The sequence below is a fragment of the Balaenoptera ricei genome, chromosome 11, assembly GCF_028023285.1.
Source record: "Balaenoptera ricei isolate mBalRic1 chromosome 11, mBalRic1.hap2, whole genome shotgun sequence".
Classification (NCBI taxonomy): Eukaryota; Metazoa; Chordata; class Mammalia; order Artiodactyla; family Balaenopteridae; genus Balaenoptera; species Balaenoptera ricei.
This window is the reverse complement of record NC_082649.1, coordinates 65,626,351-65,650,902: the sequence shown is the minus strand read 5'-3', so window position 1 is coordinate 65,650,902 and position 24,552 is coordinate 65,626,351. Positions and strand designations below refer to the sequence as shown.

Genomic DNA, 24,552 nt, shown 5'->3' with positions numbered 1-24,552 from the left:
AAGAGCTTCGGTCTGAGAACCGTGCCCTGGAAGCCACTTTGCAGTCGCGTTTGACTCTTGATCTCTGTCTTCCATCGTGGTGCCAAATGGCTTTGTGTCCACATTCACACGTCTCATGTACACAGGGTTGGTCCTGCATTAGGCTCAGTGCCATGGGGCTTGTGCTGTGCCTTATCTTAACCTAAGACAGAAAACTTCTTGGGAATTTGTTAGGATTTTCTAGCTCAAGATAAGAAAAACAGCCACCAAATTGGCTGGGTGGTGAGGAGGAACTGGGAGGGTGGCTGGAGGAATGTGATGTTCAGGAAGAAGCATTAATTTCCCAGGACCTGCAAAAATGAATGTAGTGAATTTACCTTTTTCTGGCAGGTATTTTTGAAGTTTCATAATATGATTTATACTGTTGTTGTTAGGACTATTTGAAGGTTACCCTTTAGTTTCTCAAAATTTGTTGCCTGTAGGAAAGTTAATATATACATATATATATATATTTTTTAATTAATTTATTTATTCGGTTGCACTGGGTCTTAGTTGTGGCAGGTGGGCTCCTTAGTTGTGGCATGTGAACTCTTAGTTGAAGCATGCATGTGGGATCTAGTTCCCTGACCAGGGATCGAACCTGGGCCCCTGCATTGGGAGCACGGAGTCTTAACCATTGGACCACCAGGGAAGTCCTGAAAGTTAATGTACTGATGACTGCTTTGTATAAAAGGCAGTAATCTGGTTAATTTAAATGTACTAAACCAGGCAAAACCCTTTAGCTTGTTCTGTTACCTCACTTCATGGTATTTCATTTTGTAATACTGTATTTGTTCCATGAGGTATATACCAACACTTAAAAGTTATGAGTAGAGAACATCACTCTACTTGAATGAAACTCAGTCATTTAGATGGAGAGATAGAGATGCTTTCGTTAGGCTCTAAGTGAGGAATTTTTCATCCAGTGAGGCTATTTGCCATCTAGACTAAGATTGTGGGCTCATTTCCTAAGGAAAGAGTATTTTATTTGCACACTTACTGATTTAATTAATAGAGCTCTAATGGCATTGTTTTGTATGTTTATCTTGTATTTGAAATACTACTAAAATTGACTTAAGGGGACCATTATTCAATTATATGAGCGATAAAGTATAAAGACAATGACATTTTATTTATGTTAATTACTCTCAAGGAAGAGAATGGAATTGTAAAAATAGTTTATATTCTCATTGTGACTTTCTCTAGGTTTCAAAGGGACTAAGACATCAAACATTTAAAACAGAAATCCAAAAAAGATTTGGTATTTAACTATTTTTTAAGTAGCGCATCTAATTTCCTTTTTCCCTCCACTTACGTTGGCTGTACCAAGATATGTGAAATAGTTACATCAATTTGTAATTTGTGATATAGGAAAGATGTGTTGGGGAGGGCTTAACCGGTATCATTTCATTACCTTGCCAGACTCTACCTTCAGGTTCAGTCTAAGAAATGAAGAAAGAAAAGTTAGAGACATTAATCTGAAAAGTGCTCATTGAATACAAGAACTCACTGTGGCTGTGCTGCTGGTTGTGAAAATTCTGGGAGGATTTCTTTTATTATTTCAATCAGTGTCTTGGATCTAGGGTCTGCCCTGTATCCCTGACTGCTACAGTCAGAGCTAGAGCTACAGGTAGATATTTAAACTTATTTTTATCACATGGTATTAAAAATATTTAAATTACACAGAAGAGCTAATAATGAAAAGCAAATCACCCCAATTCCCTGCTAGTATTTCCCAGAGGAGCTCACTTCTAACTCTTCCAGCACTTTCTCCTGGTATTAAATTCCTATTTCTCCATGTGCTGGTATTTTAAAATTTATCTGTTTTATTACATTATTTGTAGACTTCATATGTAGATCCTGAAGCCCCAGGTAGTTGATTACCCAGTGCTTTTCCCCAGCTCAGCAACCTGTGACTAGGACCTGGGTAGGGTAGTAGCTGTGCTAGCCAATGCCATCAGCAAGATGGTTTTTTTCAAGTGCTCCTGTTCTCCTAGATGAATGGCAAGCACGAAACTCCACTGATACCTGAAGTGGTTTCTGAATAGCAAAAAGTCTGATTAAGGGGGAAACATTTGCACATAGTGCTGGGGAACCAGCCCTGCAGAAATCTGGGATCAAGAACTCCAGGTAGACGGAACAGCAAGTGCAAATACCCTGAGGCAGTGGTTTGCCTGGGTGGTTCAGGGAAGAACCAGGAGGCTAGAGTGACTGGGCCAGAAAAAGTAAGTGAGGGTGCAGTAGTGGATGAGGTCAGACAGGCAAGGGGGAGTGCACAGATCCGCAGGACCTTGTAGGCCATAGTGAGACATTTGCTTTTATTGGGTGAAATGAGAAACCAATGAGAGGTATGGGCAGAGGCATGACATGGTGTGACTGACACTGTCACAAGCTCACTCAAAATGCTGGATGAGTTTAGACTGTAGGGAGGCAAGAGTGGTGCCTACATGAAGATGCTGGTGACTTGGACCAGGATGGGAGCAGTGAAGGTGGTGAGAAATGGTCAGATTCTGGTAGAAATGACCCTATTTGTTGATGGATTTGATGTGAGATATGAAAGGAAGCACAGAGTCAAAGATGACCCTGAGCTTTTTGACCAGAGCAACTGGCAGGCTTTTTCTAAGATGGAGGAAGAAGCAAGTTTTGCAGGTGAAGATCAGGAGTTTGGGTTGGAACATGTAAATTTGGGGGATGCCTTTTAGATATTCAGGTGGAGATGCTGGGAGGCAAAGAGGCTGGATTCATTGAGAACGTCTTGGCTGGAGATATATAATTGCACGTCATCAGCATATAGATGTATTTAACACCAAGAGACAAGAATGTCTGTAGACAAGAATGATTTGTATTGCTATCAATTTTCTACAAGTTAACTTCAATCTCTGCCGAGTTGTAAAATAGCTTAGTCAACGACAAAGGTGCATACCCCTATAGGATCAGATAAAATCCACCAAGTCTCCAGTATTCCAGAAAAAGGATATCCACCAGTCTCTTGCTTTTTTCAGCCTTACATTTATTCTTACAATTGACAGTGCCTGGTAGTCCAGGCCAGGACTTTCCACATGCCCAGTCCTCAAAGATGTTTCTGCCCCAGACTCTTTCCTCTGTTCCTGCCTGTCCTGACCACTTGGCTCCTGGGCTTTCCTGAGACAACAGAGCCACTGTGATTCTAGTGCACTTTTCCTTCAGGTACCACCTGAGAGTTTCCGTACTAGGACTGACCCTCTACTACAGGGTTTTTTGTTTTGTTTTGTTTTGTTTTATTCAGCATTTGTATTGCTTCAGGCCCTGTAGAGACCAGGGCAGCATCTGCAGCCTGTTTCTAAAAGAGCCCTCTTTTAGAAGCCTGGGATCCTGCCTGTCACCAAGTCCCTGAGTTGGGCTGAGTAGGGCCCAGATGCCTTCCTGAGTGTGGAATGCACCAAGTTCCTATCCAAGGCAGGCTACCTTATTTTGAGACAATGTCTCTGTGTGATAGATTTGAAGGAAAACCACAACAAACCTTGTTTTTGTACCACATAGAATGTTAACCTGTTAAAGTCTCCAAGCAGATATCAAATCTCTACATGGAGAAAGGCCCCCAGGTGCAAAACACTGTTCTAATGACTGAGTGAGCATCTGGAGGGCAGCAAGACGTGGTCCATCATGATGGAGCCTATGACCAAGGTGGGGGGATAAGACAACTATAAAATAATGTGTCAGAGAAGTAGCAACAAGAAGGTGCTGGGAGTGATGGGGAGGCTGAGGAGTCCTGGGCCAGCTCCAGTGTCAGATTGGAACTGGAGCTTATGAATAACAGGTTCATCTACAGGAGTGAAGTTTCCCAAGGTGGGTGATGGATGACCTTCTAAAGTCGAATTTTATAAACTGGGGCTGCCTGTATATTTCTATCCATATGCTCCTGAAAGATCATCAGATTCCTGTGGCCTTGCATTTTTAAAAAATTTGGGTGTCACCTCATAATATCAAGGGATATTGTAATTAATCAAAGGCATAGGTAATTTTGGTAGAAATTTTAGCCATGTTAACTCACCTCCTCTACTTTTAAAGTCAGATTTGCTAATACTTTACAACTCTGAGGGTTTAAGATTCCCCCGCACCCCATATCCACCACAGCAGAGGAAACAAGAAAGGAGGGGCGGGAGAGGGGGCGGAAGTGGAGGGGAGGGCTTGTCTCCTGCTGGGAAACTGCAGGTGATGAGAAGGACTGCCCTTGCGCCCAGGTGGCCCACCTGACTTCTCCAGGCAGGTGATGGCGATTCCCCAGGAGATAACGGAGACCTCTGCTGCCCGTTTTAGGATAAAGGAGGAGTGGAGCTTCGTGGCCGAGTGCAGAAGGAAGGGCATCCCCCAGGCTGTGTACTGCAAGAATGGCTTCATAGACACCAGCGTGAGGCTTCTGGACAAGATTGAAAGGAACTCCCTCGCAAAGCAGAGTGCAGTTTCCAAGGAGAGAGACAAACGGAGCAGTGAGTTTGTGTTTGAACTTACGGGGGAGCACTGGAAGGTGAGTCCATGCGTTTCGGTCCCTACAGCACGCCGAGGCTCTTTGCAGCGCTGCGGCCGACGTCTGCTGCTAGGCTGAGCTCAGGCCGTTGACCCTGGCCCAGTGCGCGCTGTTGCTGTTGTCTTTAGAGAGCTTCCCCCTGGATGCGGAGGAGCCATTGCCGGCTCTGAACCGGGTTCGCGCGTCTTTTCCGCGGTGAAAGACTGTGCAGTCTTGAAAAGAACAGCGGAATCCCTTTGGATCTTTACGGCGACGCTGGGAGGGACCCAGCGGCTCCTCAGCATGGCACAGCCTTTACAATGCTTGATTCTGGGAATTCCCTGGCGGTCCAGGGGTTGGGACTCCGCGCTTCCATTGCCGAGGACGCGGGTTCAATCCCTGGTTGGGGAGCTAAGATTCCGCCAAGCCGCGGGCTGCAGCCAAATAAAAAACAAAAAAACAAAAAAACCCCGCTCGATTCTGCCGCCTCCTCGCCACCCCTCCCCGCCCATTAAAAATAACTCCTTGCCTTTTTTTTTTTTTTTAATGCTCTGAGCGCTTGACTTTGCCTAACACCCCTCCGTGGGCGGTGACTTTGCTGACTTGTCACAGAGTGTAGAGCCGCGAAGGAATTTCGCAGACCCTTTAGCCAGTTTTCCTCTCAGTTTCTGAGGCCAGGACAAAGATGTCCCCTCTTTCTTTCCTCAGGTGTGTACAGGTGCTTCGTGCTCCCACTCCCCCACGTTGCTGCTGGCTTGGAGAGGCATCTCAGGGCTGCCTGTGCTCTGATGTTTCTTGGTTGAAGCAGCACATGGTATGTGTGCGCTGAGTGGCGGCACAAATGAGCTCGGGCTATCTTCCGTTCAGTGGGACAGAGTTGTCTGGGACCTGCCCTCCATCTCTTTTTTTTTTTTTTTTTTTTAATTAATTTATTTATGGCTGTGTTGGGTCTTCGCTTCTGTGCGAGGGCTTTCTCTAGCTGCGGCAAGTGGGGGCCACTCTTCATTGCAGTGCGCGGGCCTCTCATTATCGCGGCCTCTCTTGTTGTGGAGCACAGGCTCCAGACGCGCAGGCTCAGTAATTGTGGCTCACGGGCCTAGTTGCTCCGCGGCATGTGGGATCTTCCCAGACCAGGGCTCGAACCCGTGTCCCCTGCATTGGCAGGCAGATTCTCAACCACTGCGCCGCCAGGGAAGGGAAGCCCCCTCTATCTCTTTTTATCCCACCATTTTGTGGCTGAAAGGACTCTGGACTGGGAGACCATATAATTTGGGTGGCCCTTTATTGGCCGTGTGACCTGAGGCTGTTTGCTCCATTTGTATACATTTTATCCCCTTCTCTGTTCAGTGGTGCTAATGCTTGCCTTGACCCCCTCTGAGGGCTGTTGTGAGGATTAAACGAGCGGATATTCTGTGACACTGTCTTGTTAGCGACACAGCCCTATAAAACTGGGAGAGGCTGTGACTGAAACCTCTTTGGTGGTCTTTCTCCTGCATCCGCATCATTGAGATCAGTGGATACATGGATACTGCCTTTTCTGGGGCAAGAGGGAGGGCCTGTCTGGATTTCTAATTAAATACCACTGGTAAATCATTCTCGTGTGCCATGGTCAAGCACGATCCCAGCCCGCTTGGGGAACCTGTTGAGTCCTCTCGGCTCACAGCACCTTTGGAAAACCACTTTAAAGGGCATTTAGTGAGTGCCGAGTGTGGTCGGGGGGATAGGAAGAGGGTTATGAGTCAGCAGGCTAGGGAGACCCCAGGGTGAACTATGTGGATGTTGGCTTCATTACTTACAGCCTTCTTGTCCCCTGCATTCGGTTCCCTGAGCTGGTACCCTATCCTCATGGGTACCCACTGAAGGCAAGACTCTGGGGCCTCAGGCATTCATTAGTATGAATTTCAGTTGCTGTTCTCCTTCCCCAGAGAGATTTGTGTTTCAGTCTTGCCTCTACTTAAGGAGTGATAAGCTCCATTAAAGGATGTTCGCTGTCTTAGAGTGCTCACGGCAGCGAGGGAGTTCTGGCCTCTAACATCGCACCAGGCAACAGGTCTGGCCCCTGCAGGAGGTCAGCAAGAGGTGGACAGGGCGGTGGAGCTTCTGGGGCCTTGGGAACTGGGTGGGGAGAGCTCCCCTGGGGTTCCCTGGAGCGGCTGTGGGGCTGTGACCTATGACTTGGGTACCCGATTAGGATGGAGGTGTTGGGAGTCAAGCATTCTTTGTGAGCTGGAAGCCCCCAGGCCCTGGGCTCTGCTCTTTCAGGGAGATTTCTCTAATTTTACTGAACAACTTTTCAATAGAAAATTTCACTTCTACTGTCAAGTTTTTAATTTCCAAGAGCTGTCTGTTTGTTTTGTGAATGAATGAGTCCTGTAATGTGGCTTTACATTTCTACTTTTATGGATGAGTCTTAAATTTTCCTTTAAAAATTTTGTCCTGTTTTCATTTCATGGGGGCTGTTCTTACTTATCTTGGGATTGATAGCTTTTTTTGGAGGAAGTTTCCATCTTTCAGAGTCTCCTTTTTCTTCTGGGGTGTTTGTGTTGGTCTGGCATGTTGGGGCTCTCTGGGAGGTCTGGAGACACGGGGTGTCGGGAGCACTGAGAAACTGGAAGCTCCAAGTGTGTGTCAGGTAAGGGCTTCGTTTTTGGAGGGCGTTGCTATAGAGCCCCATGTCTCCAGCACGTTCCCCCCACCCCCCGCCCCAGGAGTGCATATTTATGATTTGTCTGCAGCTGGTGGGTGCCCACAGAGAGGATCCTCTCACATCCTGCAGGCAGGGAGAGGCCCGGCAGCCAGTGCTCTGGACAGAGAGGAGGGCTGGGTGGGGAAGTCTCAGCATCCATCACTCATCCTGTGGTTGCTGCCTCCCTCCCTAGATGTACCTGATGGTCCCCAATCCAGACACTCTGTTTAATCCCTCCAGTGGATAAGCCTCAGTCTTCTACAGGGGCAGTAGTTCTGTGACATGATGGGCGGGGGCAGAGATCTGGTCCTAGACTTTGAACTTGACCTCCTTCTTTTAGCCCTGCCTTCCACTCTCACCTCCAGACATGCCCAGCTCTTCCACTTCCTGAGCCTCGGGGGCCTCTGGTGAGAAGTTCAGGTTGTGTCTCATTGTTCCTGCTGCTGCTGGTCTAAGATTGAGCAGATCAAGGGAGATGGGTTACCATCTTCCAGTTTTCCAGCTACCAACATTTTCCTGCTGCTGCCTCCCTTCTCTTTCTCTTTGCCCTCTGTAAGGTTTATATCTTCAAAAAATAATTCCTTTACTGTCATCTTTCATGGAATTTTAGAGAGGAGCAAAAGTGTATGTGTTGTGTTCAATCTGCCATCTTTACCCTGTTCCTTTTATTTTTATTTAACACGCTATCTTAAGATTTTCCCATGTTATTAAAAATAGTTATGGATATAATTTTAGAAGGCATAATAGCCTTTCCAAGTATGCCATTATTGGAAGAGGAATATGAGAGAAGTTATTTATGAGACACTTGATAATTGAAGCTTCAAAAGAGAGAGTGTTTTTATTACCTAGGGTCAGCTCCCTGATGCCCCAGCTCGTCATCTTGTCTCAGCGGCAGGAGGAAACCATCTGATCTGGTGTGGGTTGCATTCAGATCAGGACCAGGAGGTGCCGAGATGGGTTTGCCAGGCCCAGGTGCTGGGGGCAGTCACACAGGGACCTATGCTGGGAGGGGCCCTGTGCTTGATTTAATGCTCTGCTGTCACCATCTTGAAATTCTTAATTTTTAGAAAGGGCCTGCATTTTCATTTTGTACTAGTTCCTGAAACTATGTAGCCTGTCCTTACTCTAAGTGACGCATTTAAATGCCTTTGGGTTTCAGTGTCCCTCTTTTAAGTGGGCCTTAATCATGCCCACTCTGCCTATCTTATGGTACTGTTACGTGAAAGCATATTTAAGGTGAAAGTACTTTTGCAAGTTAAAAGCTTAATCCACATATCCAATAGCAATGATCCTAAAGCCCATTACAAGCACCAGGTACCAAGCAAGGGTCACTGTGGACCTTCTGATTGCTACCTCCACCCCACCCGACTTCTCCCCTGTACATTCCTGCCCCGCTTTGCTGATGATGTGCTGTGGTCAGCTCCATGAGGTCAGGGGACATGTGTGTCTCTCAGTGCTCAGTACACCTCAGTGCAGTGGGGGCTCGTAATCCTGTGAACTGAATTTCTTCAACTGGACAAATAGCCCCCTCTAAAGCCTTAAGCACTTCTCAACACCTTTACAATTTTATCCCAGAACACTAGATCCAGGGGAGGCCCTGGATACGGCCGAGTCCCTCTCTGTCACTTCAGAAGTGAGGGCCCAGGGAGGGGGTGCCCCTAGAACATGGCTCGGCCTCCAGGTCTCCACACTGTCCTTCTGGGCTCTTTCCCTGTTAAAGACTCATAAAAACATTTAGAAATTTGGCATAGCAAGTGTTGGGTGTTGATCAAATATTTTAAAAAGCGATTAGTTTCAGAGCTGCCTGATTCCTTCTTGTATCTCTAGTGCCAAACATGATGTCTGCCTGGATATAACATGGCTCAAAAGATGTCTACTGGATACAAACTACTATAAATAAAATAGATAAACAACAAGGTCCTACTGTATAGCACAGGGAACTACATTAAATATCTTATAATAAACTATAATGGAAAGGAATATGAAAAAGAATATATATATATTCTTTTGTGTATATATGTATAACTGAATCACTTTGCCATACACCTGAAACTAACACAACATTGTAGATTAGCTATACTTCAATAAAAAAAAAGATGTCTGCTGAAAAAAAAGAAAAGCAGTTAGTACAGAGGAAAGGAAATGCAGCACACATTTTAAAATCTAAGACGTGGCCAGATTTTATTTTTAGAAAATGTTAAATCCATATGTTGTAAATAAATAATACATGTGTGGCTTTGGGTGGGAGCCTGGTTGTCAGTATTCACTCGGCATTTGACTTTAATAGAATCATGAATTCATGGGCCTTTTGAAATTTGGCTAATCTGCTAGTATGAAATTAATGACATTGGCAGCATCTTGCTTTCTTTTTGGAATGGCTATAGAGCTGGCAGTTAAGCTCTCACCCATGCTCTCTCACCTCTTGTTTTTGAAATAAATGCACATTTTCCTTGGCTTTGTGTGCCCTGCCTCTGAACTGCGACATACGGAGGAGCTAGTTCTGATCGATGGGATCCATTCTATTCCAGGAGCTCCCAGATTCCTTGAAGGAGCAGACGCACCTGAAAGAATGGCACATAAGCAATACCCTGATTCAGATCATTCCTAAGTATATCGAGCTGTTTCAAGCCATGAGGGTTCTGGATCTGCCAAAAAACCAAATCTCCTGTCTTCCAGCTGAAATTGGTATGTTGCTTAGCTGGAGCCTTCAGGCCCCTTGTCTGGGAAGCAGGCAATACTAAGAACTCTTCCTCCTCTTGCTGCCCCAGGAAGTTGCTGGGCCGGGCTATTTTGGGTGTTCCCAGAGCTGCTGGTTCGTGGCGTCCCCTCTGGATGTTGATGCCAGGGTCTCACCTATGTAACTCAGCAGTACTGACATCTGCCAGTTTCTCAGAAACAAGACTCATGAGTGAGCAGTGCTGTGTTTAGAAACTTTTTGTTTTTTCTTCCTTTTAGTTTTAGAAATGCAAACATGCAATAATATATTTATTGTAAACATGAGACACAGTATATTGTTCCCACATATTAGTTTTAGAAATAAACATGCAATAATATATTTATTGTAAACATAATATAACAGTATATTGTTTCCACATATTAGTCCATTGATAAGTTTAGTTTAGCTTACTGTATTAATTTGATCAAGGTTCTATTATTTTCAATCATTTTGTTGTTCACTTGCTTTACCGTAAGTGAAGTCCACAGCGATCATCATCACTGTTTCTCTTTGTCTTGTGTGTGAGGCACATAGTTGTGCTGGGCATATAGTTGTTATGATTCTTCTAAGACACTCAAGTCTTCTTGGAGACATATCATCCCCATAAACCTCAGTCATGAGCAGGGCAAAATAATTAAACATTCTAGAAAGAAATAAAATGTAAAGTCAACTCTCTCAGTAAGGACCGTTAACGGTTTCCTGGGTATCAAAATTGTACACACAACCCATGTTCTTCTAGATATCTACATTGTAGCCATATCTATTTATAAATATGTGTTAAAATATATATGCATGTTAAAAATATTTATATACACATATGCTAAAATATACGCACGCTAAACATATTTACATACGAGGGCTTACAGCATGTTCTTCAGCCTAAGCCTTGTTTCCCCTTATCATACCATGAAGGTGGGGGTGGACTCTAGGGTCAGGCTGCCTGGGTCTTTCACTTACTGGCAGGTCACCTTAGGCAGGTCACTCACTGGTTTTCAGTCTCCCTATCTGTAAAATGGGGATAATAATCGTACCTACTTCACAAGGTTATTGTAAGGATTAAATAGTTAATACAAAGAAAGCATTTAGAACAGGTAAACCCACAACATTTGCTAGCCACCTCCATCATCATCATCATCATTGTCTATTTCTTAAGTTTTTAAAAAATTTTCCTTAATTTATTTATTTATACAGCAGGTTCTTATTAGTTATCTATTTTATACATATGAGTGTGTATATGTCAATCCCAATCTCCCAATTCATCCCACCACCACTCTATTGTTGTCTTTACATAAATGTTATTTTTCAATATTAGAATATCCAAACTTTCGTCATTCTCCCTAAGTGATGGCTAAGTGATGATTATGGCATGATTTATTTAACTTGTTCTTCAAATATTTTAAATTTAAACTAAGTAATTGGATACTAGGTCTGAGATTCTGAAGGTACGATTCTAGTCTGACTTTGAGTAACTTGGGCAAATACTTTAAAAAAAACTCAGCTACAGGATGAGATAGTCAAGAAAGAGGACCATGGGAATGAAGAGTTTTGAGCTCTTTTCTGTTGAATGGCTGTATTTTGTAAAGGAGGTAGAGTTGGATCTCTTACAGTGCTGTCTTAGAGAACTACTGAGCATTGGCTGAGCAGAGGGTGTGCAGGGAAAGTGGTCACCAAATGGGGTGTTCTTTTTCTCATTATCAGGACAATTATTTCTGACATTTGACATCAAGGAATTAAGCATGGCAGTGGGTGGTCCTCTTAAATCCTTTGTGGAACTCCTGAGAAAGTATCATTAAATGGGTTTAAAATAGCTAATTGTTGAAATCATTTAATAATGTTTACTCAAATAACTTAAAGTATGTAAATTCCTTAAGGTATTCCTTGGGCTCTAGAAACAAGAAGCCTCTGGACAACAAATTGTGCCTCAGTTGGGTTATATTCCCCTCACTGGAAATTAGGTCTGAGGGCCCTGGGAGAATGGGCTATAAGTAGGGAGATTTCATTTCAGTTGGAAAAGATCCTGGAACATTCTAGGAAGGGATGGACTCATTAGCTATTTAGAAATATAACGTGCTGGAGCTATGACACCTGTCTTAGTCCGATCAGTCTGCTATAAAAAAAATACCACAGACTGGGTGGTTCATAAACAAAATAAATTTATTGCTCGCAGTTCTGGAGTCTGAGATCAGGGTGCCAGCATGGTGGGCTGAGGACCTTTTTCTGGGTTGCAGACTTCTCGGTGAATCCTCACATGGTGGAAGGGGCCAGGGAGCTCTGTGGGATCTTTCTACAAGAGCATGAATCCCATCGTGGGGACTCCACCCTCATGACTTTATCCAAACCTGATTACCTCCCAGAGACCCCACCTACTAACAATATCACCTTTGGGCATTAGGATTTCAACATACGAATTCTCAGACCATAGCAGTGCCTTAAAAGTTTTATTTTAGTTTTTGTGACGTGGGACCCTTGTCACACCGAAAAACTGTTTTTTCCAGAACCTCAAGCTCATGGTGCTTGAAGATAATGCTGTTCACCATGTCTGATGGAGACAACTGAGCCCATCTCAGATGAATAATGCCAAGTTCTTACCAGGATGTTGAGAAAGAAAAAGTAGTGTTTCTATAATGAGATCAGGCATTGTGGAAATAAGTGGCATGGAGAACAACAATTTGAATGCAAACATATATAATTTCTTAGTGTCTATACATTATTAAAATGTTATATTTGAGACAGACTTTCTAAAGCTATTGCTTTTCCTTTGAGCTAGGAAAGTTGCTTTTTCTTTGAGCTAGCTAGAAGGAGCTCATATACAGCTTTCTCTCCAGTTACCTCACCTTCTCTTTGCATCCCCTCATGATAAACAAATGCATGTACAGTTGGTATAAACGTGTCCCTAATGCAAATGCCTCCATCAACCAGATCAGGTAACTCTTTCATAGATAAGTTTACTCTCCCGTGTCTGGAAACTAGACAGCTTAGAACATTCACACCATCTATGCCAATCTTCTACTTTCCTTATTTAAAGAAGGATTGTACAATACACTGTCTTACAGAAGCTGGGGCTGTGGCGATCACTAGTCTGATCACATGCTCTCCAGTCCTCCCCAGAAAAGCAGTCTTTCCTTATTTTTTATTAGCCCCCATATCCATCCTGCTATTTTGACACCAATAGCTGACTGTAAGGTTGCAGTGTATACCAGGTGGGTAAGTTAGAGGGGCCACTGATTTCTACAGCATCACCATTATCTTCTAACAGTGAGACCACCAAAGTTGACTCAGAAGTGGCCCTGCCTCCAACATACTGTCTTTGTATGTTTCCCTTTCTCATTTATAAAATGGCAGGAAATTTGTATTTTGAGTGCCTGCTCTGCAAAAGGGAACAATAATTTTGGTTTTCTAATTTTTAAAATTAGGTTAAGAATGTTAAGGTATTCAATGCCTTAGAACACACATGACATGATTTTTGGAATATTAAATATTACTCTTGTGCTAGTTTCTGGTTTGGAATTGGTCATGTATTTATTCAATCAAGACAGAATTGGGATTCAATGTTTCTCCATCAATCCAGTTATTGCCTGATATTCTTAGTGTGTTCACTTCCTGCCTGTGAAATGGACTTAGGCTTTTTTAAAGCATATTCTTTAGGAAGCATGATACATCATAATTAGTAAATGCAAATCTGAAGCCAAAGATAAATGAATTACATGCAGCCTATAAACAATGACTCCTTGTTTGAGTCATTTAGCACGTACATAGAGCTTTGTGTGTATTTCAGTACCTAGCTCACTTCCCATTAGAGTCCACCGATAGGCCATAGCTGGTCACTGTGCTTCCTAGGAACTGGACCATTTCAAAGCCATTGCCTGTTACTTCATTCATCATGTGATTTCAAAGGGGTTTGCGCTCTGTGGGTGCTGGGCCCTGACCCAGTCTACACAGGGAACAAATCCCCCACACTCACCTAGCCTGTAGTTTCACAAAGGGTTAAACAGATAAAGAATAAGCAAAAAATGCTCTGATCAAGGACCAAAATGCTCAGGATAAAAGATGAGCAGACATTCAATCAGAGTGCTTAAAAAACAAACACAGAATTATGTTTAATGCCTTTCCCACCATCATTTATACAAATGATCTACATCTTCGTTTTGCTTTTTGTCCTTAAAAGACCTTAATGGACCTACACCATGCATGTTTTCTTTTTCTGATGACAGGTCGTTTGAAGAACCTGAAGGAACTCAATGTACGTTTCAACCGTCTGAAGAGCATTCCTCCAGAACTGGGAGACTGTGAAAATCTAGAGAAACTGGATTGTTTTGGAAATCTAGAATTAACTGAGCTCCCCTTTGAAGTAAGAAAGAAACATGTTTGTACTATGATTTACTTTTATTTGGTTTATGACATGGAATGGTCTGTAACATGGGGAAGAATTTTAAAAGATGAAATTCATTTTTATTTATATCACTTTTCCAGACATTTTAATCACCCTAAACCAGCTATTATCAAGTCTTTAAAAATGTTCTTACACTCGGCCACAACCTGAATTTAAGTTCAAAAAAGCTATCAAAGGAAAACTAGGCAAAAAATCCTATTTTCGGGCTTCCCTGGTGGCGAAGTGGTTGAGAATCTGCCTGCCAATGCAGGGGACACGGGTTCGAGCCCTGGTCTGGGAAGATCCCACATACCGCGGAGCAGCTAAGCCCGTGTGCCACAACTACTGAGCTTGCGCGTCTGAAGCCTGTGCTCCGCAACAAGAGAGGCCGTGACAGTGAGAGGCCCGCACACCGCGATGAAGAGTGGCCCCCGCTCTCAGCAACTAGAGAAAGCTCTCGCACAGAAACGAAGACCCAACACAGCCAAAAATAAATAAATAAATAAATTTATTAAAAAAAAAAAAAAAAAATCCTATTTTCATGCAATATATTTTTATTTAATGCCTACTTAATATATGATGCCTGTTGTCTGTAATGCAGACCCCGATTTATTTATCCATAATGGAGGAATAAATTGAAAACAGTTGGAAATAAATAAAGGGGATAAAATTTAAAAATGTATATTACTTGTAACAAAACTTATAGATAACTAAAGCAGTTCTACAGATAGGATTTGAGAAGTCCATTAATTTAAAAGTATCCATTAGTTTCTTTTTGTCTGTATTCATTGGGGAAATGATTTTAAATTATTTTTCTGATAAAACAGAACATATGAAAGTGAACAGTTTTTATTGCCAGATAAAACTCAACAAGGTTCTTGTGCTTGAAGAGAGAGAGAGGGATCTCACAAATTCTGCTGGTAGTGAATAGGCTAAAAATAGTATCGCTGGTGAGGCTCTGACAAGGCCATGGCCACTGATTCTATCTAGTCCTAGAAGGCGTATTCTTCTCCCTTCCTGAAAACTTCCGGGTGGGAGGAAGAGGCCACTTCCGCTCTTAGCACCCATGTCACCCAGGAAATGCTGGGCAGTGGTCCCGGTGAGGGTGCACAGCCAGGGCTCAGGATTCCCCACACAAGCTGCTCGTTCCCCAGTCCTCCCCATCTGAGAGAGAGGCCCAGTTCTCTCTCAGATGCGCAGGCTGGAAGCAAGCCAACTCACCTTTCACCTCTCTTGCTCCCATGCCCCATGTCCACTCCGTGAGTAAGTCCTGTTGGGCACGCCCTTCAGAGTAACAGGGGAGATTTCTGATCATTTGCCACATCACTTTACCGGTTCACATGTGAGTCTTCTGAAGATTTGCCAAAACCCATTAAGACAGTCTTCCCCAGGTCATCCTACTCTTTGAGGCTTGCACTTTCTGTCTTCTCTGACTTTGCACATGCTGTTCCCCACCTGGAGTTTCCTCCCCTACATTTCCATCTGTCAGGGAACCTCAGGACCCAATTCAAGTACTCCATTCTCTGTGAAATCTTTCCTGACCCCTGACCCTCACCTCACTGTGATGCTGGGCAGATTAACCACTTCTTTCTTTGTGTTACTGAACATTGCAAATTGGAAACTTCACACTAGTTCTTACTACATAAAATTTCATTGCTTGTTTATGAAAGTATAAACTCCTCAAGGGCAGCCACTGTGTGCTTTTCATCCTAGCACCCCCAGCGTGTAGCACAGTGAATGACACCTAGTAGATGCTCAACATACATACTATATTGATCTGGTTTGTATATGTTCATAGAAATGCCTTTGGGAAGAGACATCAATCTCAAAATTATTAGTTGAACTTAATTCCCACTCTTAAAAAGTAATTAGAATATTTTGTTATTCCTTCCTAGTTAAGTAATTTGAAGCAAGTTTCATTCATAGATATCTCAGCAAACAAGTTTTCCAGTGTCCCGATCTGTGTCCTGCGGATGTCTAATTTGCAGTGGTTGGATATCAGCAACAATAACCTGAATGACCTGCCACAAGACATAGACAGGTAGCTACTTGCATTCTGAAGGTGAGGTATATGAATTAGTCACTAACATTTTAAACATGCATAACACGTGAATGTTCTCTGAGATCAACTGATTTTCCAGAGTTTCTTGTTTCCAGGAAATCAGTTTGATTCTTTATAGAATAAGACAATTCCCAGTCTGCACCATACATATACATGTACAGTTGACCCTTGAACAACGAGGTGGTTAACCTGCATGTAATTTCTAGTCAGCCTCCGTACTTGGGGTTCCTCTGCATCTGTGAATTCAACCAACCATGGACCCATGCAGTACTGTAATGTTTACTACTGAAACATATCTGCATATGAGTGGACCCGCACAGTTCAGACCTGTGTTGTTCAAAGGTCAACTGTATATACATATATATATATATATACACACACGCACACATGTATATGTGTGTGTGTATACGTATGTGCATATATATATATATATATGTATATATATAGTTTGAACACATCTTTAATTTACTTTAGTTCTCAGTAGAATGGAACCATTAACTTTCCTTTCCTCCCCAGAAGTAGAAAAGTAAATTTATTATGTACGGAATCAGAACATATTATTCTATTTGGGATATCAGGATAATTTTTATAAGTTTCATTTACTGCTTTGATTGATGTGCTTAGTAATGTCTTCAAATTATATCCTTACAACTATTTCTTGTTTAAAAAGTAACTATTATATTAAATCATGTAAGATTCCTTCATTCATTCATTCTACCGATATTACTAGGCAGGCCCAGAGAGTGGGCTGGGTTCAAGGTGGTAAATGAAACAAACTCTCTGGCCTCCTGGAATCCACAGTCTTCGTTATAAAGTAGCGTAAGTAAGCTATTGGGACATAGGAACCGAAAATGGTTTGGTCCCGAATGCCGTCTCATATGACCTTTCTTTACTCCTGGTACATATGATGTGTATGGATGCTTCCTGGTTTATGAGGCTAAGTGGGAATTGTTTTAGTTTGAAACACAAGGGGAACTTTGTGAAATATTTTGTGGGATCAGTCAAAATTTTGCAAATGAATGAAAGAAAAAACTGGAGAGGGAGGCACTGAGTTAGAGCAAAATGGAAAACAGAGTAAAACATATTTGGAGCATATTTTTCTCACTTCCTTTTCACTCTGCAGGTTTATTCCTGTTTTAAAGTTAAAATATGAGGAGAGAAGAATAACTGTTTTCAAGACATACGAAAGGAAATATGTTGCCAAAATTTGTTTATTCTCACTCCAACTCTAATATGATTTCTTTCCCATGACCTGTTAACCCTTGGGAATGCAGTAGACACTTGAATATATTGATTTTTTAAATTCCATCTTGACCTACTGTATATTGTGTAATTTGCTTATCCTGCTGCTATATCTCTGCCTTCAACTGTCAGTTAAGTCAGTAAAAACTTAAAAAAGAAACCCAAATCATGTCACCTGGCATGACTTTATTTATTTAAATTGTAAAGTCAGTTTATTCTTATGAGTCACTTAAAAAAAATAAACTCACTAGGGATTTCCTACTAGAATTTATTTTTAATTCACTTTGGTTTTCTTGCTATGAGGCTAAGTCCTTGTGTTCTAATCCCTTTTACATCTTCTTAGGCTACAAGAACTGCAGACCTTGCTCCTGTATAAGAACAAGCTGACCTATCTTCCCTTTGCCTTGCTTAACTTAAAGAAGCTCACCTTGTTAGTCGTCAGCGGGGACCACTTGGTGGAGCTCCCGACAGCCCTTTGTGACTCATCCACACCTTTAAAGTGAGTAGACAGAGAGCCCAGTAGAGACCCATTCAGACACAAGGGAAGAGCAAGAAGCACCTGGAGCCTGGGTGCCCGTGTCAGGAACCAGATTAGATGGTTCTCGTACTCTGAGAACAAGAAGTTCTGGTGCCTTCTTACAGGATTTTGAAGTTTTTGGCCAATGGCATGGGGAGGTAGAGCTCAGAGGATTTCTGGACAAATGCTACCTGCTGGTTGAAGGCACCAGGGCTCCCTGGTCGGATACTCAGCACTCCCATCACCGCTGACCTGGATGGGTCAGTGGCTGTTGAATCTTTCAAAATTGTGAAGAAATTAGATCAAATGCCATTTTGGAATGTCTCCTTTAGCTTCTTTTTTTGTTGCAGTAGTCCATCTTTTAAATACCTCCTGGGTGGGGATTTTATGAGTCCTTTTCAAAGGAGCCACATCATTTTAGAGTTTGATGTCACTAATTGGGAGTAATATCAAACAAACATAGTAAGACATCATATATGACAGGGAAACTAAATGTTATTGTTCACCTCATGGCTTCCTGCCCGCTGTCCTCTGTCTGTGGCTAAGTAACTGTCATTTCCCCATCAAGCCTCTGTACAGTCTCTGCTGTAAACTGACTCCATAATCCTGTTGGATTATTGCACAGTAGAATTCCACTGGTGACACATATTATGTGGTTAGCTGTGACTTCTAAGAAGAAGTGAGAACTTAGGATTTAATGCCACAAAGGTTGACTTCTTCTGAGAGGATTTTTGCGCAATACAAATACATAGGTGAAAATGTGATATTTTCCATACTCTCTTGAATAGATTTGTAAGTCTTATGGACAATCCTATTGAGAATACCCAGTGTCAAGATGGTAATGAAACGATGGAAAGTGAACAAGATCGCCAACATTTTGATAAAGAATTTATGAAAGCCTATATTGAAGATCTTAAAGAAAGAGGTAGGTTACTTATATTCAAAATTATTTAAAATGAGTGTATAGTATTCCATTCACTCATGCAACACATTTATTGCTATAAGTCAAACTGACAAAAAGTTAATTGGTTAGGGGCAATAACCAATAAATAAAAATAATTTGTAAATTATTTTTCTACTTACCAAAAAAAAAAAAAGACACATTGCCTTTCCTTAAATAATGAAAATTTCCTAGTGCATTAGCATGCTTAATACATCTACAACCATGTGACAGAGAGGCTGGGAAACAAGCACTTAAAATGTGAAGATTGTGTTACTAACTTTACATGGCTTTTCAATGAAATGATATTAATAAAACAGTATTCTAGTTAATGGGAAAAGATTCCGTGTCAAAACGCATTTAAATTCAACTTTAAAAAAAGTCATCTCTTGGGCTTCCCTGGTGGCGCAGTGGTTGAGAATCTGCCTGCTAATGCAGGGGACACGGGTTCGAGCCCTGGTCTGGGAAGATCCCACATGCCACGGAGCAGCTGGGCCCGTGAGCCACAACTACTGAGCCTGCGCGTCTGGAGCCTGTGCCCCGCGACGGGAGGGGCCGCGATAGTGAAAGGCCCGCGCATCGCGATGAAGAGCGGTCCCTGCACCGCGATGAAGAGTGGCCCCCACTTGCCTCAACTAGAGAAAGCCCTCGCATGAACCGAAGACCCAACACAGCCAAAAATAAAATAAAATAAATAAATAAAGTAGCTATAAAAAAAAAAGAAAAGTGCTTTAAAAAAAAAAAAAAAAAAAACTTCTTTAAAAAAAAAAAAAAAAAAAAAAGTCATCTCGTATAAGTCAAGGTACACCTATGTAAAAATCACAAAAGGAAAAAACAAGATGGCAGATTAGTAAGTAGATGCATTTAGTTTTGGTTTCCCATAGGGTGGTGAAGATACAGAGAAACAGGGCGGTCACAGTACCTCAGGAAAGGGCAGAAGTGTTTTCCCCAGTGGCTATTTCTGAAGTGTTTCAGAAGCCTTAGAACCCCTTCCTTCTGTCACATCTAGACACAGGAAAAGGCATAAATCAGCCTTTGTTCTTCTAATCCCCACCTCTTTTCTGGGTGTGGATGCCTGCAAGTTACCCCTTAATTTTTCAGGTCTCTTTTTCTGATAAGCTGGGTGCAGACCTGAAAGAAAGATGTCATGCCTGTGGGTTTAGGGAGGAGGTAGCCCTGGCCCCCAAAACTTTGAAGACAAGCACCTGGGGGCAGGTTCCATCAGTCACGCTCAGAAAACATGCATGTGAGCTTATTCCTCCCTCCTTAGTAGGTGTCCGAAGATGATGAGTCACATTCAGATACTCGGCTGTCTCATGACATTAATGAAAAATACCATTTATTGGCAAATTAAAAGTTTTTCAATTAGATTAAGAAAATTTCTATACAGTTACCTCTAATCTGTTTGTCCATCCCTAATCTTGAATGCTGAAATATTATGAAATAAATTAGAAATTTATGTTAAACATGAAACTGAAATAACAGAACCATTTATTTATCAAAATTTATCTTTGGGTCATATAACTTTCCTCTTGTGAAAAACCTTGTATTTTATTCATTTCTTCATAATTGTATTATAGTGCTATTATGTAAAAATGCAAGAACAAATTAGAGAAAATAAGTATTAATCTTTCGATCTATGTGGTCAGCAATAAAATAATTTGATTTTCAAAGTTAACTTTAGTGATGATAGATTTTGATTCCATTCATTTATTTCTAAATAATTATCATAATTCTATCCTTCACACATTCATAGTAGGTTGAACTAAATGATACTGCCAATATTCAGCTGGTTTTGACCGACGAAAACGGTGATTTCCTAATAGTTCAACCTATGCTGGACATATGCTCTGAATTTTTTTAAGTTTGTTTCTTTTTTCTTCATCATGTTGTCTTCTCTCTTTTTCCTCCTTCCCCATAAGACTAACGTCTGAGTTAGAGAGTTCATCACTCTAAGGAACAAAAGTAGATTTAGTGAGTCTACATGGACGTCTAACCTGATGTGATTCAAGAATGATGAGGAAGTGAAGCCCCTCGCTGGTTCTCACACTTCAGTGAACATAAGCATCAGCTGCAGGCCCCACTCTCAGAGTTTTTGAGTCATCAGGTCTGGGGTGGGGCCTGAGAAAGTACATTTCTAACAAGTTCCCAGGTGATACTGATGCCTTGTGTCTGAGAAACACACCTTGAGAACCATTGGTATAGACCATCCTTTGACAAAAATTGGCTGTGAAGAGAGAGAGAGAGAGTGGGGAGTAACCAGTGGGAAGAGTAAGAATGATAAAAGGGTTATTAATAAGATGGTGCTTCATTTAGGAATAGCCCAAACTTCTCTTGTAAACTGTATTCCCTTCCACCTGGCACCCCAGTCCCAAATCCTTGGCCATCTATTTCTGTTTTGTCAACTTTTATTATTTTAGGATCATACAGTTTCCAAGATGTTGATGTAGCTGTGTGAGTTGGTTGGGAAGATTGCAAAAGAATGAGAGTTAATAATAATGTATTCTTCTTAGATCTAAATATCTCTAACGCCAGACTATACATTTGCAGTGGTTGACTTAGTGGTAATAAATGCATTTATCTCTATACTTGAAGTATGAAGTGGCAATAATTTGTGTTTTGACATAGTTACACTTCATAATAAAATGGGGAATGGTTGAGTATATATTTTCTTTTTGTTACAGAATCTGTTCCCAGCTACACCACTAAAGTATCTTTCAGCCTTCAGCTTTGATGCCATCCATCAGAAGACTACAGAATTTTCCTGACCTGCGGAGCTGTAAATCTTCCTGTTGTGGGTCATGTCATAGAGGAATAATGGCTTGTGCTTAAAGACAAAGTCTAGAAACCACGGTCATAGTTGTTAGGAAAGATGATATTCAAATTTCAAATATGTGAGTACCTCTCTCTGTGGACTGGAGAATTGATAAATGGGTTTATATATTGATATTTAAAGGTTCATTTGCATACACTTGTTTCCGAATAATGCACATTTAATATTTTAGAAAATGTGTTATTTTTTAAAAATTATCACGTAAAGACCAAATTTTGAAGTTGATTGCATTGTTTTCAGGAATCTGAAGATAAAGGGATGGTGAGAAGAATATTTATACTGGACTAGTCAGATGAGACTTTATTTTATTTTGTTATTTTGAAAGAGTTTTAATGCATTATTTCTTTTACTGAGGACAGTTTTCCTTGGGTTTATACAAATGCCTATTTTCATGTTTTAAGTTATATTTTACAAGTGTAGGCTTTTAGGAAAGACTTTAGGTATAATCTGGACCTTGAAGGCAGAAAGAAGGGCTGGATTGTCTGTCCAGGCATGGGGCTTAGATGGTGTGCTGGTGGCCCTAGTGGAGTAAGTGTGGGCCTGGCTGGTCCTGGGAAGCCTTGCGTGGCCTGCATGGGTGGTCAGCCTGCCTTGAGTGGGCCCTTTGGGGGTCCTGGGAGGCCTTGCGTGGCCTGCATGGATGGTCAGCCTGCCTTGAGTGGGCCCCTTGGGGGTCCTGGGTCGCCTGCCAGAGCACAGAGCAGAGGCCTTGCCTCCAGGGACCTGTCCTCCAAGGTGGCCATATAAGTAGTGGGAATGACTAGCCCACACTGATGAGGAGTTCCTAGCAAGGCTTCCCTGCAGGTACCACAGGAGAACTCTGCCTGTGGCCAAGACGCTGCGGTCCAGAGGGAGCTCAGGAGACTGGGTTTACATTGGCAAAGAAGGTATTCATTACAGGGCTTTGAACTTTGATATCACATTGTAGGATTTGGAGAAATTGTACAAATATCTATTTTTATTCTATTATCTTGGGCTAAAATAAACAGGATTGTGAATGTGTTGAAGCTAAGTTTAAACAAGTAGCTTTTGTGACTAAGACGGAAAAAATGCATATCTTCACATATATTTATATATGAATCGACTCCTATATGGTCTAGCCCAGTGCTGTCCAGTAGAACTTTATGCAGTGAAGGAAATGTTCTGCACCTGTGCTGTCTAATTTAGTAACCATCAGATGCATGTGCTTCTTGAGCTCTTGAACAGTGTCTGGTGTGACTGAAGAACTAAATTTTTAATTACATTTAAATTTAAATAGCCAAATGTAGCTACCATATTGTACAACAGGGTCGAGCCATTTGGGTTTTTCAGAAGTTAATCTGGTCTAGAAATGAACAGTGATTTTCATTTTCTTATCTGAAGAACCAGTCTACCCCCAGAGGGGTTAATACTGACACCCAATATTTTGTCTTAATAGGTTTAATCATAACTAAATATTTTATCCTCAACAGACATAAAGCAGGCAGAACAGTCTAAAGCCACATAGTAACGCTTCAGTAGAGTACTGCTTCAACTTAAAGACAAACTCTGAGAAGTAGGTTAAGAGATGGAAAGAGTAGGAAAATGAGAAATCACTTTAACTGAACCTCAAACAATTGTATTTTTCTTTATAACACTTTACAAATATAATGCAGATTTATTAGTTGTACTACGTGAATGATTTTGGAATTTTATTTCATGCTACAGTATATGTTACATACAGCCAAATGGAAAATATATCTGAAAAGGGAGGAAATGAGGGCTTTCACATAAATTGACTGTCCATAACTCATGTAAAATTTATTTCAATAAAACCAGTCTTTTGTGCAAAAACCTTATCTCGATGTTACATAAAAATAACTGAAAAAGTACTACATTGATATATAATTATTTCATGTTACATAACATCCCCAAAGAAATATATTTTTTAAATATGAGGCTTGTAGAAATACTATTTACTTTATTCATATTAACATAAAAACGCAGAAAGATTCTAAAGTAGAATAAGCATCTTAGTGGAAATAATAGAGATTTGAACATTTTGCATGATGCCTATGGACTGATTCATAATTTGGAAAAGTAATTTGCATAGTAGAATATATGTATGAACATTAAAGCAATATGAATGAAAGAAAATATAATTCTTAGGAGAAAAATGTTCTGGTTCCAAAAGCTTATTATTATACCCATTTTTCATATGCTGGAAGTTAAGGGGCAAAGACACTTAGGTGAAATCATTGAGTAGAGCATTTTAATTAATAGCAAGACCTACACCAGATTTCTTGACTCTAGCTTTCTAGAATGACCATTTGGCATGCTTGCCAAACACCAGTTTAGGGTAACTCATGATGATTGTGAGCAGTAATCTCCGGAAATCAGTTACTGTCTTTCCCTTTCTGTCAATTACTGTCTTTCCCTTTATGAGTGGGAAGGAAACTTAGATACTTTTAGTTATCTTTTTTTTTTAATTGGAGTATAGTCAATTTACAATGTTGTTTTAGTTTCAGGTGTACAGGAAAGTGATTCAGTTATACATATACATATATTCGTTCTTTTTCAGATTCTTTACCCAGATAGGTTATTACAGAATATTGAGTAGAGTTCCCTGTACTATATGGTCGGTCCTTGTTGGTTATCTATTTTATAGTGTGTGTATGTTAATCTCAAGATCCTAATTTATCCCTTCCCACAGCATTTCCCCTTTGGT

At 41.3% G+C, this 24,552-nt stretch overlaps 1 protein-coding gene across 2 annotated transcripts in view; it reads left to right on the top strand.

The window, feature by feature from the left end:
- The window catches only part of LRRC2 (leucine rich repeat containing 2), a 36,599-nt gene extending 12,921 nt beyond the window's left edge, over positions 1-23,678 (top strand). For both annotated transcript variants that reach the window (XM_059939438.1, XM_059939437.1), the window contains 7 exons: positions 4,315-4,522; positions 9,716-9,872; positions 14,115-14,251; positions 16,168-16,313; positions 17,920-18,075; positions 18,882-19,018; positions 21,718-23,678. In XM_059939438.1, coding sequence (XP_059795421.1) covers positions 4,315-4,522; positions 9,716-9,872; positions 14,115-14,251; positions 16,168-16,313; positions 17,920-18,075; positions 18,882-19,018; positions 21,718-21,767 — 991 coding nt within the window. In that variant the 3' untranslated portion in view covers positions 21,768-23,678. The remainder of the gene's footprint in view (positions 1-4,314; positions 4,523-9,715; positions 9,873-14,114; positions 14,252-16,167; positions 16,314-17,919; positions 18,076-18,881; positions 19,019-21,717) is intronic.
- Positions 23,679-24,552: the final 874 nt, after the last annotated feature.